The sequence below is a fragment of the Quercus suber genome, unplaced genomic scaffold, assembly GCF_002906115.3.
Source record: "Quercus suber isolate HL8 unplaced genomic scaffold, Cork oak 2.0 scaffold_452, whole genome shotgun sequence".
Classification (NCBI taxonomy): domain Eukaryota; kingdom Viridiplantae; phylum Streptophyta; class Magnoliopsida; order Fagales; family Fagaceae; genus Quercus; species Quercus suber.
In genome coordinates, this window is record NW_027069903.1 from 149529 (window position 1) to 166238 (window position 16710).

Sequence of the window (16710 nt, forward strand, 5' to 3'; positions counted from 1 at the left end):
TAAAAATTCGAGTTTCGCGATTTTCGATCGATCGAAAATCACTTTTGATCAATCAAGTGAAACAGTGATCAGGCCTTTTAAATAAATTGATTTTCGATTGCTAGTCTATCGATCGAATTTGTTTTTCGATTGATCAAGAGGCGATCGAGTATCAATCGAACAAGTCAGGAGGTCAAATTCAAATTTTTTAATTTTTTGATCAATCGAGGGACACTTTCGATCGATCGAAAGAAGGAAAATCAAAAAAAAATTTTTTCTAAGTATTTTCACAATAAAGAAAGAGCAATACGATGTGTGATTAGATTACATATGGTTCTAACTAAAAGACCTAATGAGATCAAAGATATTAGTTAAATAGAACTCTTAGTCCTAAATAGTTTGGGACTTGTCCTTTAAGAAACATTCTAATGAGATTAGATTTGTTGAGATTAAAAGTCCTTTACTTAATTTATTTTAATTAGATGTTTTAATGAGATTAAAGCTTAATTAAAAGGTATATAGTTTCTAATGAGATTAGAATTCTTATTCTAATAAGTTAAGGATAGAGTTATATAAAATTAATTTTTGATCCATTAGTGTTTAAGGAATCCTAAATATTTTAGGACTTCCATTTTAGTTAGTGATTCTAATAAGATTAGAGTCTTCAACAAGTGCAAGGTTGTTAATTGTGATGGGATCACAATTATTTAAGAAAAACCCAAATAATGAGTGGAAGTGCTGAAATCACCCTTTTGTTAAGTTTATTGTAATGTGAGTAGGTACCTTGTCTTGACTTCGAGTCTTGCATTCCATGCGGAGGGTATTTGCTTCACAGATTACAAGGTTAAACTTCTTTATGATTGTGCGAATGTTCTTCACTCTATTGTGACGTGACTTAGTAACATCACATTGAATTTAAACAATTAAACACATTTAATGTGTAGGGTTAAAATTATGATTAGATCACAACGATTTCATGTTAATCCACTTGTTTTAAAATTTCTAGTGGGAGAGAGATACAAGGGTTGGATCTCACGGCCTCCATTGCCAGTTTATAGTAGTGTGATTAGGCACCTCGTCTTGGCGTATGCCTTGCTCCTTTCGAAGGGTGTTTAATTCATGGTACTACAGATTAAACTTCTTAATGATAGACGAAGTGTGTTTTTACATTGAGAACGATCATGCTTTCGTGGAGTTACTTGGTGACTCACATTGATTCTAGGCAATGGTGTACACTAGATTAAGTGTAATGTTAACCTTCCTTTGAAGCTATGTCATTATTACTTAGAGGCTAAAGGAAAAGCAGCAAATTATTTTTGTTTGGTAAGAGCTACCATGATAGCATTAATAATGAGAATAATTCTCGTCTGATCATAGTGATTGGTATGACCTCGCTTTCGAGGAATATTAATTACGGGATTAGGTTGCCGTTGCACCTAGTATAGTATGGTTTTCGGGTTCCATATTATATGGTTATGGATGCAAAATGATAATGTCCTGGTATTTAAGTTCATGGTCTCAATATAAAGTTGTCATAAATTTTGTCCTCTAGCTACTATTTTAGTTGAATCACATTAACTAATAAATAATTTTGGACATGGTGCTTAAAGAAGCTGAAGTACATATTTATGTTTTGATTCAGCATTGTCATAATTTCCTTTACATGATGCATTAATGGAAGATAGCTTATGATATGATCATAGTCTCCATTGAAATGTTAGAATGTTTTATTGGCTTCTATCTCAATTGTGCTACATCATGAGATGCAAGAGTTAGTGCTAGACTTAGACTTTGTATTAAAATGAAAATATTTAATTTTTTTAAAATGAATTGGAATTTTTGGATGTAGAGGTTAAATGTTAATCTCAAATGGATATGATCCACAAGTTCTTGTTAGAATCATTTGATCAATTTAGATTGTTTTGAAAATAAATTCTATTTATATTATCTGAATTGATGAATGAGTTTTACGCAATGGAAGACATCCTAAAAGTTAAGGCTAGGATCAATATGATTTAATTCAAATTCTTAGCCTAAACTGAAAGGTAAGAATTTGAATTAAATCATCCCTCAAAAAATATCAACACTCCCCCTATCAAAATGTCCTATACTAACTCTCCCCCTAAGATGACTACTCTCATAACCTAAAACTACTCCCCCTTTTTGTCAAGAGTGACAAAGGGTAGAGTGTCATGTAGACATCTCATTAGTAGAGCTAGCATCCCCATCATCATCATCCTCATCATCCTCATCATCAGAATCTGTAGCTATTGGAGTAGGTGGTGAAGGAGTAGCCTCTAGAGCAAAACCACCCATGGTCGCCTGCTGTCGTGCAATACGACCAACACGAATATTCACCTGATACAACTCAGCAGAGAGTGTATCAAGGCGAGTGTCCATGCGCTACAGCTGCGCCATAATGTCTCCTAGAGATACATCGCCTGTAGAGGAAGAAGGAGCAGATGTAGATGGAGCTGATTTGGATGGAGCCGTACAGGAGGGAGGAGTGGTATCTGTCTGTCGCGACCTGAACTGCGCCTCACTACGTTTTACGGTAGTGGCATCTATGGCAGATATGTGTGTGAAGTGGTCGGACACAGGAAAGGGAATGGAAAAATGGCGTAAGATCCTCGTGATAGCGAAAGGAAAGATGAGCTTATCACAGGACGCCGAATCAAGATGAACATCTATGATAGAAAGAATGAAGTGAGAAGGAAAATCTATAGTAAGATGCTCTAACAAAGATAACAAAAATCGAGCACGAGGCTCAGTGATGGAGTTGTAGTGAGAGAGTGGATGGAGTACAAAAGTCATCACCATGTTAAGAAATCTAGGACCTTTAGCAAAAGACCTACATGATGTGTACTGATGCTCTCCCCAATTAGCTGGGCGCTGACAAAAAGTAGAGATGAACTCATCTTTGGACACAGTCCTTAGACGCTCACAAGAAGGATAGTCAGGAAACTCTATCCTAGGAACCTTAAGCACATTCGCAACTAGCTGCGGTGTGACAGGTATGTGTGTACCTCGAACGCGAGTGAAAAAGAGAGGTATTGAACGATCTATCCCTGCATGTTGGAGTAAAACTCCTGAATCAGCACGAGAGGGCAAGTGATCGGGACGTCATACAGTGACTTCCATCCCCTATTGTGAATGACAGAGGGAAGGTCAGTGTCAGCGAAGTCCGCCAGGATGACTTGGCGTTCCGAATGAACACCTCGTCGAGAAAAGTTCTCCGAAAATACCTTGTGGGCATCTCCATCACGGAACCGAAGGTTAAGAGGAGCAGAGTCAGAAGAAGAGGAAGCTCCAGAACGCAGAGGTTTCGAGCAGGAGTGGATTTACGTTTGGGTGCCATAGACACTACTAACGTAAAAGAATGAGAAAGAGATAGAGAGGAAGACAATCAGAAAAGTTCCCAAAATAGTTCACATATATCAAATATATTGAACAATAAGTACGTATGCATGGGAATGCATGAGCATGTGACATACAAATAAAAAAGGCATCATGGGCTCAGCCCAATCCATTCCTACCAGTACACAACATATAGCACACATCTAAATGCATGTAAATATCATTCTAATGCACATGGAATGCAATATATGACATTTTAAAAGCATTTAAGTGAAAACCCAACCCAAAAATTTCAAGAAAAACTCATCAATTTTGAAAACCCCAAAAATTTCAAAAAAAATCCCAAAACCTAGGTTTCAAAACATGCAATGCATGAAAAAGGAAGGGAAAATGAATATACCAGGTGATGAAAATCAAGGGAAGACCAAAAATGATGAAGATTTGAAGATTTGAGTGAGAGAAACTTGTTTGGGAGGTGAAAAGTCTTTGGATAGATCGAGAGAGATCGACAGAATGAGAGAAAGATCGTGATCGTAGCTTTTATAGGCACCTCAGTAATTCTCGACAGCTGAGGTGTCGAGAGGTATCGATGAAGCTGTCGAGGAAGGTGTCGAGAATTTTGCCTTCGACAGCTGCAGGTATCAAGAGGTGTCGAGGTGCAAGACCAATTTCAGATATAAGAATCTCGATCGATCGACAAGGTGTTGAGGAGGTGTCGAGGAGACAGAAGATTTCTTGATCGATCCGCATGGTGTCGAGACAGGTGTTAAGAAAGAAGACATCAGACACAACAAGTGAATCTCGATCGATCCATCAAGTGTTGAGAATCTATCGAGGAGACAGAAGATTTCTCGATCGATCCATCAAGTGTCAAGATTGCGATAAGAAAAAGCTTAGAAGCTCGACAGATGACCAGGTATCGAGGAGGTGTCGAGGAGGTGTCGAGCCAGTAGTTAAAAGCAGTTTTTCGAGAAGAGAAAAACACAGACATGAATGCAATCCAACACACACCTCAACCAAAGATCCACTCAACATATAAAGCTCTCAAAATCATCTCTCAACAAAAATTTAAGTTCATGGATCCTCAAAAACACACACACACACACTAAACAAGTCTAACCAATTTTATTTTTCAAAAACAAGTTAAGACAGTTTAGTGAGCATACATTAGCACATGTAAAACTTTTGTGATGGTCAAATCACATTGTACCTGCACATGTATCAATAGTAGCAAAGAATATTGCATGTTGTGTGTGAAAAACATCGCAAGATTGCATATGTGTATGCATGTTATGACGATCTGAGATATGAGAAAATAACTTTAACTCACACACAATCATAACTGTTTGATGGGGACTATCACCTTCGAGGTACATCCTATAACTCCCACATCTCTTAGAATACACGCTTGCAACCATATTTAAAACATTTTTGATCTTTTTGCTTTTTATTTTCTTTGCATATTTTCTTTTAAGCATATCATACAAGGGCATATAAAAGAGAGAAAAGAAATACCCAAGATGTTAAGCATTTGACATCGCACTTTTGCTATGCCGAAGCATACCAATGTCTTTGACACTACACTTTTGCTATGCCGAAGCATACAAGTGTCATATTATGATTGGTGGGCAATAGTGGTGAGATGGTTATTTATGCATTTCTCTTAGAATTTTCTAGTCCTACCAGTCAAAAAGAGTGATATGAGTGTTAAGTTTTAAGAGATAACTTAATCTTACTCATCACAAACAAGAGCCACAAAGCTTACTTGCTTAGTTGTGCATAGAGATGCTCATCTAAGTTACAAAAGATACAAAGTTTAAAAACTTTGTTTCAATGGCCATCCAAGGTACATAAGTACCAAAGTACACAAAACACACTATTTTTGTATTTTTTCTGATTTTTCAATTTTTATTTTTTTTATATTTAAAAAAAAAAAAAACTGAAAGTAAACACACAAAACATGTTAAACAAAGCAAAGCATAAAACTAGACTGACTCAACAAAAATGCAAAACACACAAGTAATGCAATAAAAAAAGAAAAAAAAAAAAAGAAGGGGAAAAGAAAGTGATGAAATCACTTAGAGTCCTTTTTCTTCTACACCTTGGAAGAACCTTTCATTTGATTGAATCCTTGAACCGGTGGTAAGGGGGAAGAATTGAAACTATTCAAGTTAGAAAGAAACATGAGGGCTTTTAGAATATCTCCAAGAGAAGCAAGAGAAGATTGAAGTTGATTTTGGCTTCCAGATGCTATCATGCCATTGCTCTATTGAGTGGCTAGCCACTTATAGCAATTTGGTCGAGTATGACCGGCAGCTCCATAATGATGACAGAGATGCTGCTTCTTTTGTTTAGGCTTTTGAGAGTTAGCCTTCTTAGCCCTAGGGTTTTTAGCATCTTTCTTATCTTGTTTAGGGGGTGCTCCTAAGATAGATTTACCCTTGTCTAAGTTCTCACTAGCTAATTCAATTTTGACATTAGTGTTCTCAATTTCAGTGTTATTAGCAGGAGAAACAAAAACAGTATTGCTAGTAGAAGCAGTATTAGAGAAAGAAAGACCATACCCCAAGCCAGTTCGATCTGAAGTAGATTTCTAATTTCCAAGCATCTCATCAAGTTTTGCACTTGAAGTCCTCTCCAATTGAGCTCTAACTTGAAATAGCTCAGCTTCAAACTTTTTGGTCTTCTCAGCCAAAAAGTTGTTCTCAAACCTTAGTGCTCCAATAGTTTGATTTGCCTCATCAACCTTTGTGGACAACTCTTCACGATCAAGTTCCACATCACTGAGCTTCTTGGTGGCCAGCCTATATAATTTCTCATGTTTCTTAGAGAGCTTGTAAAGCTTCTCATAGGCTGAGTGGATATCATCTTGATCATCCATCTTCTCAAATTTGGACTTCATCAATTCTTCTTCTTCATCCACTTCTTCAACAACCCCCTCAGTAAGATTGACTGTGGTAGTGAAGGCATTTAAGATTCCACCATCCTCATTGTCAGAATCATTTTTAGGCTCAGTGTCACTCAAGGTTGCAGCAAGTGCCTTACTCTTCCCAATGCTCTTGAGATATGTTGGGCATTCATGCTTCATGTGACCGAATCCATGACATCCAAAGCACTTTGGTCTAGCTGGAACAGTGTACTGACCGCCATCCTTAGCATCCTTCTTCCCTTTGTCGTGACTCTTGAACTGAGAAGAATTGAATTGTCTACGGTCCTTGTCGAAATTCCTCCCATTGGCATTCTTCATAAACTTCTTGAATTGCCTTGTAATGTAGGACTTCATCTTGGAATTTTCATCATCGGAAGACTCATTTGTATCACTGCTCTTTGCCTTCAAGGCCATGCTCTTGCTTTTACCAGTTTTACCAATCTTGGAGAGTCCTAGCTCATAGGTTTGCAAGTTTCCAACCAACTCAGTCAAAGGAATCTTGTCGATATCCTTTGATTCTTCTATTGTCGTAATCTTGGCATGGAATCTCTCAGGTAGAGATCTGAGCACCTTCCTTACAACCTTGGGTTCAGGGATGGTTTCCCCAAGATTGAAGGCTGAGTTCACTATGTCCTTTAGCTTGGCATAGAACTCATCAAACGACTCATCCTCTTCCATCTTAATTTCTTCAAAGCTTGTAGTGAGCCACTGAAGTTTTGAATTTTTGACAGCCTTTGTTCCTTCATAGGTTGTCTGGAGGATGATCCAAGCCTCCTTAGCAGTTTCAGTTGAGGATATCTTCTTGAACTTCTCATTGGTGACTGCGCTAAATAGGGCATTTAACGTTTTGCTGTTGAAGTTAGCCGCCTTGATCTTTGCATCATCTCAATCGGCCAGTTCTTCTTTTGGCTTAGTCCAGCAAATCTCTACAGCTTGCCACACCTTCTTATCTAAAGACTGCAAGAAAGCTCTCATGCGTACTTTCTAGTATACATAATTAGTGTCATCAAATAAAAGAGGTATGATTAATGACTGTTCTCTATCCATGACAAACAGGGGTCAATGGATCAATACAGCAAAGATTAAACTTAATCAGAGTGTGCCTGCTCTGATACCACTTGATAGGCCACAATCTGAATGACCCCTTGTGATTAACCTTAATTAATTAATTAGCCAAAGTTTTTAATTAATCAATTAATCATGCAATTGCGTGGAAGCACAAACAAATCACCAAAAACTAAATATGCAGTGGAAATTAAATAATACGGTGATTTGTTTACGAATGGGAAAAACCCGAACGACAAAAACTCCACTAGGTGATTTTCAAGTCACCACTCCCGAAACTCCACTATTATCAAATCAAGCGGTTACAAGTAAAGGAATCCCAAGTACCTTACCAACCTACAGTTGAACCCTTAGCCCAATACCCAATTGGACTTGATCTATAGCGATAGTTCCCACCTTTGATGCATGGCTCCTAAGTACGTGACTAACCAATGCGCGGATCCCAGTATGTGACTTCAGAACACCAACTTAAGGAAGAAAGGTTGATTGCAAAGTTCTTCAGTTTATCCTTTATGATGAATGGCAAGAAGATGCTTGGTTACAAAACCCTTTGGTGCAAATACACAGCAACTTCTTGAAGGAAGATGAACTAGGTCAAGAACTTCGTCTTTTGATCACAATTTGCTTGAACAGAGATTACTTAATGCTTTTTCAACTTGTGTCACACTTGACGGCTCTTAAAACAATCCTTTAATATGTTTAGGGTTTAGAGAAAAGAAGGCCCAAAATCGTATTCACGGATCCCAAGAAAATGAGATTAGAAAATCTGAAATATTAAATCTCGACAGATAGCAGGTGTCGAGGTAGCTATCGAGCAGGTGTCAAGCTTTAATGAAATTGCACTTCAGCTTGCTTTTTCTTGGACAGACTTGATGACTTCAACACTTGACCTTGAAACCTTGTTTTTTGAAGTATTAAAAACACCTAGAACTACCCAATTACAAGTAGAGTGCGTTTTGTCAAAGGATTAGCCAATTTACATAAATAAGTGATATATGTTCTTAACAAGTGAAAACACATATGTCCTAATAATAATAATAATAATAATAATAAGAAGAAGAAGTAAATTTCATTCACATATTTTTAGTAGTGTGTGGACTGTGGAAGGGCTTAATTAAAAGTCAAAACAAAAAGCCTACACTTTCCCTCCTTTATCCTTTTCAATGATAGACTTAGTCGCGCACCTAGGTTCACAAAATTGAAAAAAACAAACAAAGCAAATAAATGAAACAAGCTTTTTTTTTAAAAAAAAAAAAATGAAACAAGCTTTACCTCAAAAAAGAAAAAAAAAAAAAAGAAAAAGAAAAGAAAAAAAAAAGAAATAAGCCAAACAATTGGAGATGAAAATTAGGAAAACTCAATTAAATTCCCATCACTTTTTGGGGCTAAACTCAATTTCATTTAGGCTTTAGAGCATTCACATAATTTCTTCCACTAAAATAGCATAAGCCACCAAACCTATTTAAATTATATGTTCTTTATATGTAAAGTTGTTATTTACGACTATGTATTTTGTTGGCTTTTATTCCGTGCCAAATTTGGTTGTAATTATTATCAATCGTTTATACTCTGTATCTATTGTAGGATTTGTTGTAAGGGTTGTGTGATAGAGAGAGAAAGTGTGAAGACTCAAGCATTTGAAAACTAAAGAATTCTCACGGGTATGTCGCGACCTAGCTTCCTGCGAAGTGAATCATGTGCCCTGCACATGCTGGAATGCGAAGAGTCAGGCCAGGTGGAGACAGCTGTGTCTCGCGAGTATCTCGCGGGTAAGGCCTTCTCGCGAGACACTCACGAGGCTATCTATTCTGCCAGCCTGTACTGAATGACTTACACTTTCTGTGCCTATAGCTATCTTATATATACCCTCATTACCCACAAATGTTGAGGAATGCTTCAGAAAGAAAACCCTAGCCAAACACATTGAGAATTAGAGATTGTCATCCCCACCTTTCTCTATACACTTGCTTGTGGTATTTCCTCAACTCTTCCCTCTCCATTTCTATACCATTAAGAGGTTGATAGCCAAAACACTTACCAGACCCTTTGAGAGTGTTGAGTGACTTTTTGGTGCTGTTGGGAAGTATTGGAAGAAGTCAAGGATGGCAGATGCAACATGGAGCTTGTTGTGGGATCTGGAGAGCTAGACAAGACACGGTTCCGAGAAGCCTTGTTGGAGTAGGAGCTTGGAGGGCTTAGGTACATCGGGTAGATTAGGCTTGGAGGGTCTCTTGCTAACCCATGTATCCCAACTGATTGTCTAGTTGATCGATTTCTGCTTGGAGGGCGGCGGAGAGGTTTTTCGCCGAGTTCTTTGGTTTCTTTTTCGAAAACACGTCTCGATATTTTTTGTGTTTGCATTCTTTTTCCCTACTCTTTTATATTCCATTATACTGCTGTGTTGTTTAATTTATGGATTAGAGTAGCTTATTTGTTCATCTGCTCGCATTTACACTATTCCGCACTTAGTATTAAGTTAGTGTAAAATCAATCGAGCCGTAATTTTAATTGGGGGTTAAATTGCTCTTGTGTTTTCAACACATTTTGAACTTTCATTATATTCTTAACATTAATACCAAGTTTTGTTTCAATTAGATGTTATTTACTATTAAGTTGAAAACAAATATTGTATGCACTTTTTTTAATGTAAAAGCTTTAAATTTAAACTTTTGATTGATGACATAATTATTAGTTTCAAATAATTTTCAACTTTTGTAAGCATGTAAAATATAAGAAGATAATCTAATTTAATAGTGATTGATAGATTTGTTAAAATTCACATTCAATAAAAAATATTAAATTGTATAAAACATAACTTAGAGTTATATCTTGAAGCAAAAAAAAAAAAAAAAAAAACCTTAGAGTTATATCAAATGTTATTTAGAGTTAGACATTTTAAAATACAAAAAACTTGAAAGAAAGTTACATAGAACAAAGTTGAGTTTCAGATTGCCTTGGCTTGAATGATATAAAAAAAAAAAAAAAAAAAAAAAAAAAAAAAAAAATTGCCCAGGCTTGTCACAAGTGTGGGTCACCGCTTGTCATAAGTTCCCATAAAATAAATCTGTACACCTTCAGCTTCCTAAGGCTAAAATCTTGATTGATCAGATGACAGTTACAGAAACCCATCATATCTCCTATTATCTCCTTTTGATTAATACAATTAAACCCCATTACCACTATATATAATGGTTAAAATCACAAAATCCTTTCCTCTCCCTCATCACTTGCTCTATAAATAGATTCCCACTTCTCAACTGTTTCATATCTCTCAATCTCCCACTCTCATATAGACACATACACACAAATCATTTTCCAATGGCTAGCGGAAATGTGTTTATGTTTTTCTTTCTTGCATGTCTCTTGGCAGTGACAAATGTGACAGCAACAAGGGACTTGTACATTAAGCCCGGACACAAGCTCGCAGCAAGGTTTGATACCAGTGAAGGCTTAGTCCCTTGCTGGAATGCGCTATTAGAGCTCAAATCATGTTCAAATGAGATTGTTGTTTTCTTCCTCAATGGCCAGGCTGATATTGGTCCTGACTGTTGCCGTGCCATTACTATTATAACACATAACTGCTGGCCTGCCATGCTCACTTCACTCGGTTTCACAGCTGAGGAAGGCAATATTCTAAGTGGCTATTGTGATGCAGCAGCCTCCGTTCCATCCACAGCTCCTTCTCCAAGCGCACCAGCGCCTCAGGCCTAGTCTTTGGAGAGAAATATATATATATATATATATAAAGGTTGTAGGAAGTGCGCAAAGCTTTATGCAATCTATTAGTACTTCTTTAGTTACAGCGAGATGTCATGTCCCTCTCTTGCCTTTTGTTTTGGTTTGTTTTACTTAGAATTATTTCCTGGGACAAATTGGTTGTCTCTCTGTCACGCTCCCTGGGTACATGCTGTTGGGAATTTTCATGTGGTTTAGTCTACTATGTAATAATTAATCACGTAATAAAAACAAAATGTTTTGCTATATAAAACTTTGATCATCAGATGTTTAATACAAATCCGCTTAGCTTTTCATTTTACTGTGTACGTGTTCCAGCAAATTTTGAATGGCCGTTTTAACCAGACTACTATAATTGGATCCTACCTATTTATGGTAAACATTGACATGACCATCTCCCATTGAGTCAAAAAGTCACTTTTCTTGGGCATCAACAGTCCTAAACAATGTTTTTGAAAGCTCGAAAATGTGTTGAAAACACAAGAGCTATTTAGACCCCCCCCAATTAAAGTTACGGCTCAATAGATTTTACACTAATTTACTACAAAGTGCGGAATAGTGTAAATGTGAGCGGATGAACAAATAAGCTACTGTAATCCATAAACTAAGTAACACAGCAGTATAATGGAATATAAAAGAGTAGGGAAGAAGGATGCAAATACAGAAAACACCGAGACGTGTTTTCGAAGAGGAAACCGACGAACTCGGAGAAAAACCTCTCCGTTGCCCTCCAAGCAGAAATCGATCTACTAGACAATCAGTTGAGATACATGGGTTAGCAAGAGACCCTTCAAGCCTAATCTACCCGATGCACCTAAACCCTCCAAGCTCCTACTCCAACAAGACTTCTCGGAACTGTGTCTTGTCTAGCAACCCGGATCCCGCAACAAGCTCCATGTTGCATCTGCCATTCCAAGCTTCTTCCAATACTTCCCAGCAGCACCAAAATGTCACACAACACTTTCAAAGGGTGTGGTAAGTGTTTGGGCTATCAACCTTTCAATGGTGTGGAAATGGAGAGGGAAGGGTTGAGGAGATACCACAAGCAAGTGTATAGAGAAATGTGGGGATAACAATCTCTCATTCCTAATGTGTTTGGTTAGGGTTTTCTCTCTGAAGCATTCCTCAACATTTGTGGGTAATGAGAGTATATATAGGATAGGTACAGAAAGTGTGAGTCAGTTAATACAAGCTGGCAGAACAGATTGCCTCGCGAGTGTCTCGTGGGAAGGCCTTACCCGTGAGATACTCGCAAGACACAGCTGTCTCCACCTGGCCTGACTCTTCGCATTCCAGCATGTGCATGGCACATGATTCATTTTGCAGGAAGCTAGGTCACGACATACCCGCGAGAATTCTTCATCCTTCAAATGCTTGAGTCTTCACACTTTCTCTCTATCACACATCCCTTACAACAAATCCTACACTAGATACAGGGTATGAACGATTGAAAATGATTACAATCAAATTTGGCACAGAATAAAAGCTAACAAAATACATAGTTGTAAATAACAACTTTACAATCTCCCCCTTTGGCTATTCCATGACAAAACCCTAAAACAGACTCTAGACTTAAACGTGAGTTTGGGAACAAAGGCAAAACTCACTTACACCTAATTCTAGATTCTAATAAACTCTTGAAACATATGAACAAGTATCTCCTAAAACACAACAACACAATAACATCATTGTATGCAGAAAAACTTGAAAAGCATATGGAGCAATAATAGCATGATCAAGCAAAATAAAATAGAAACACTAGATCATGGCAAGATCAAACAAGCAATCACTATACAAAAGCGATCACTATGCTCATTCACACAAGGAATGAACTTCCGGACATGCAAAATGATAAGCTCATTTGAAGAGTATCATTTGCAAATCCAACACTCAACCAATGCGAAATACATGAAGTATTTGCATCTAGGAACAATCCTACAAGGGCACAAGAGTGTTGTACTGAAGTAAAATGTATGACATTAAACATCAAGTACACAAGCAAAAAGGCTGCATAAGCAAGGCACTGCATATGCATGGCACAAACCATAATAGCCTATAAGCATACAATTAAACAAACCCTAAAAGCTTACAAAAGCAACATGGGGACAAACAAGATATACTACAAAGCTTAAAGAAGATCACAAAATAGACTACTAAAAATATACTGAAATAAAAACAAAGTATCAAAGCTTTAAACCAAAAGCCGTAAAACAGTTATGAAGACTAAAAGAAACTGAATAAAACCGTCTGTAAGATCAATAACCAATGTTACTATGTTTCTAAGCTATGCTCTCCCTAACGCTGTGCAAGCTCTTCTCCAGCTCCCCCTCAAAATTTTCTCCCTCTTTTTGACCGGAATGGCCAAAGGGCTAGAACTGATCTGACTCTGAATCCGAGCCTTGCTCTATAGACAAGTCTTGTATCTGTGAAGATAGTGTGGTGATCTGTCCTTGAAGATATGCAAACTGGTCCGCGGTGTGTTGTACATGAGAATCCAGCATTGTAGACATTTGATCCATTTTAGCTAGTAATAGATCAAGTTTGCTCAAGCCTTGTGGTGGAGCCGAAGATGATGGCTGTGCAGTTGGCTTTGGAGTCGAGGTGAACCTATCAATCTCCTCCTCTGTATCTCCACCCTCATCTTGCTCAACACGAGGCTGTGGGATGGTATGCACACCAGTCTTGGAGCCCTTGATGTGCAGTGCTCCTAGTCAGTGTATGACCACCAATGGGGTAGTCCCTCTGAACAACTGTGAGGCCACTGGGTAGCTTGAGCTTTGCCTTGGCAATCAATCCCATGATCAAGGAGGGGAACGGCATCACAGTTCGTGAATTCTGCTTTGTGATGTTCTTCTTTAGGACATGCATGATATGGCCACAAATGTCAATCTCCTTATGTGTAAAGAGATCATACAGGAATCTTGTTCTCGGAGTAGATAGAGTGGTGAGATTGGTGATTGGATATAGATTATGAATCATCACATAACTTAGTGTCCTCATTTTCGGAGAGAATTTGATGGTGTTCATGGATGATTTCTTCGGTTCACCACCAAGAGCTGTAATCATCTCAGCAGTAGAGCCCAATCTGTCCTCATATGCAACTGTAATTGGCTGAGATGGAGGACGAATTTCCAAAAAGTCTTGGATGATCTCTCTCGTAATCACAAATTCCTTGTGTCTTACCTAGCACTCAATACAATCTCCATTGACTGTGGCATTTGAGAAGAACTCTCTGATTATCTCTGAATAAATAACCCATGTTGGGTTCAGCAGCTTGGTCAAGGTTTTATCTTTGAACACGTCAGGGATGAAAGTGTCCTCAAGAGTTTCTAACTGAACCACTCTCTCCATGATGATCGTCTTGTCCTTATAGCAGTCATTGTACTTCATATCTGCTTCTGCGGACTTGAAATGATCAGAATTAGTGCGTGCACGCTTTGAAGTTGGTTTCTTCTTAGCTGCATGCTTGGTGGGAGACATTTGCACAATTTCACAAAGCAGAAAGGAAGCAAGTGCATAAACACCAAAACATAACACACAAACAAAAAAACTTGATTAGATTCAAGTTAATCCTAAAGCACATGAAAGCAATCCTAAAGCAAATCATAACCAACTCAAGGAATATGCAACAACATATAAAACAAGAAAAAAAATAAGCACAGTGCATGAAAGTAAGTAACTGTGCATGTGTGTGCATCTGTGTGCATATGCTGATGCATGTGTGTGCAGTATGAGATGCATGGGGGTGTGCCTAAAGGGTGCCTAGGTGTGTGCCTAGTGAGTGCATCATGAGCAAAGTGTAGGAAACACTTGAACAAAGACCAAACCAAGTGAAGTAAGGTTAAACATATGGCAATTCATAAATTGGAACTCACATGAATTAAATAAAGAACAAAAATGTCACTCGGACATTTTATCAAACACCTAACATGCACATATGAACTCTAAGCATGAGCAATGCATGACCATGAGAAAATCTACCCTCAATACATGTTAAAATGCCACAAGGGGCCAACACAGATACACAGAAAACAAAAGGGACACAGCCCAAACAAAAGATATGACAAATTAACACCCAATTTAGAAAATCAACCCAAAATTTTGAAAATCCCTAATTAACGAAACCCTAACAAAAATTCTGCAAAATTTAAGTAAAAACTTAAAAAGGAATAGTTTGAAAGACATACCTTGAAGAAAGAATGCAGAAAAGACGCTTGGATTGAAGGGGTTTGAATGAAATTGTAATTTTGGAGGAAAAGGGCTCGAAGGAGTTTGAGTGAGGGAAGAGTTTTTTGATTTGAAAAACTGTCACATCAGTAATATAAAATTGAAAACAAGCGTTTTTTGCGGGTTATAGAGTAGCAACATAGTTGCGATATAGTCGCAAAAATGACCACTAAAGCACAAAAACTTTCGCGAGAAGCTTTAAGTCACGAAACAGTCGCGATACCTTCTGTCTGAATTTTGAAAAAATCCAATTTTTGGCCAAACAGCATTTCGCGAGAAGTTGTTGGTCGTGAGACAGTCGCGATACAGTCGCGAGAGTTTCTGTGTGACATAATCGAAAAAATTATTCCCCTTAAGCCCTTTTCCCAGGAAGCTCTAAGTCGCGAGCTTCTCACGAAACAACCTCCTGATCCAGTTTTTTTGAAGAAAAACACACAAAAGCATTTTGAACAAAATCAAAAGACACGAAAGTATAAAATCACTTCCAAAAACAAATAAAACACTCAAAAATCTTTTTGGGTTTGATCAACTAGTTCTTGAGCATACACATCACATTTGAACATGTACAATCACACAAATGAGATAGGCATTGATTGAATCAAAGACTTGTGTGTTGTGTGTGATTATCAAATGTGGAATAGTCTATAGACCAGAGCAAAGCTTCAATGATTAATTCAATTAAGTCATACACAACTGATACGAAATCAAGTGGACTATCTCTATTATAGAAATGAGTATATATGACCTCCCACACATTGAATACAAAACTTAGAAGCTTTTCATTTGGCTTCTGCATAATGCATAACAATTGGTCCAATTAATTTTGTTCGGACAAAAACATCTCATTTGAGATTGGTGCTTGAAATTTATGATATTTCAACATTGATAATTAGCCTTTCGCTTTTTGAGCACCATATAGAACACTTTAAGAAGAGTTCCTTTCCCTTTTTCCTAGTCGAATACTAGTGTGTGTGACAGGCTTTTGCAGCTCAATATCTCTTTTCATTTGGAGATTTACATTTGGTGAGCTCTTTTTGCAAAAACAGAAAAATAAAGTGGGAAGAAATATAGACACAAGTCTATGCAAGTATTAAGACCAACAAGACTATTGACTAATCATTCATGACAAGCTTAAAGATTTATTTACAACAGTCACACATAGTGCTCAAGATTTCTCCCACAAATAAATGAGTGCATACATGACAAGCCAAGATTGTAAATGCACTACGCCATAAGTATGAAGGTACTAGGCCAAACTCACATGTGACATACACAAAACAAGTGACCAAACTTTTGAGATTTTTCAATTTTTTATGGGTTTTTGTATTTTTTAACACACCCAAAACAGAACAAGAAAAGTAAGATCAACAAAAACAGCTGGTACAAACCAATTGGATAAAAGAACAACAGCAAAAAGA

At 37.5% G+C, this 16710-nt stretch overlaps 1 protein-coding gene across 1 annotated transcript; it reads left to right on the forward strand.

Moving 5' to 3' along the window:
• The first annotated feature begins 2398 nt into the window (after positions 1-2398).
• Positions 2399-11041, forward strand: LOC111993536 (egg cell-secreted protein 1.4). Its single transcript, XM_024025377.2, has 2 exons — positions 2399-2558; positions 10701-11041. The coding sequence occupies exons 1-2, from the start codon at positions 2399-2401 to the stop codon at positions 11039-11041; spliced, it is 501 nt and encodes a 166-aa protein (XP_023881145.2).
• The last annotated feature ends 5669 nt before the right edge of the window (positions 11042-16710 follow it).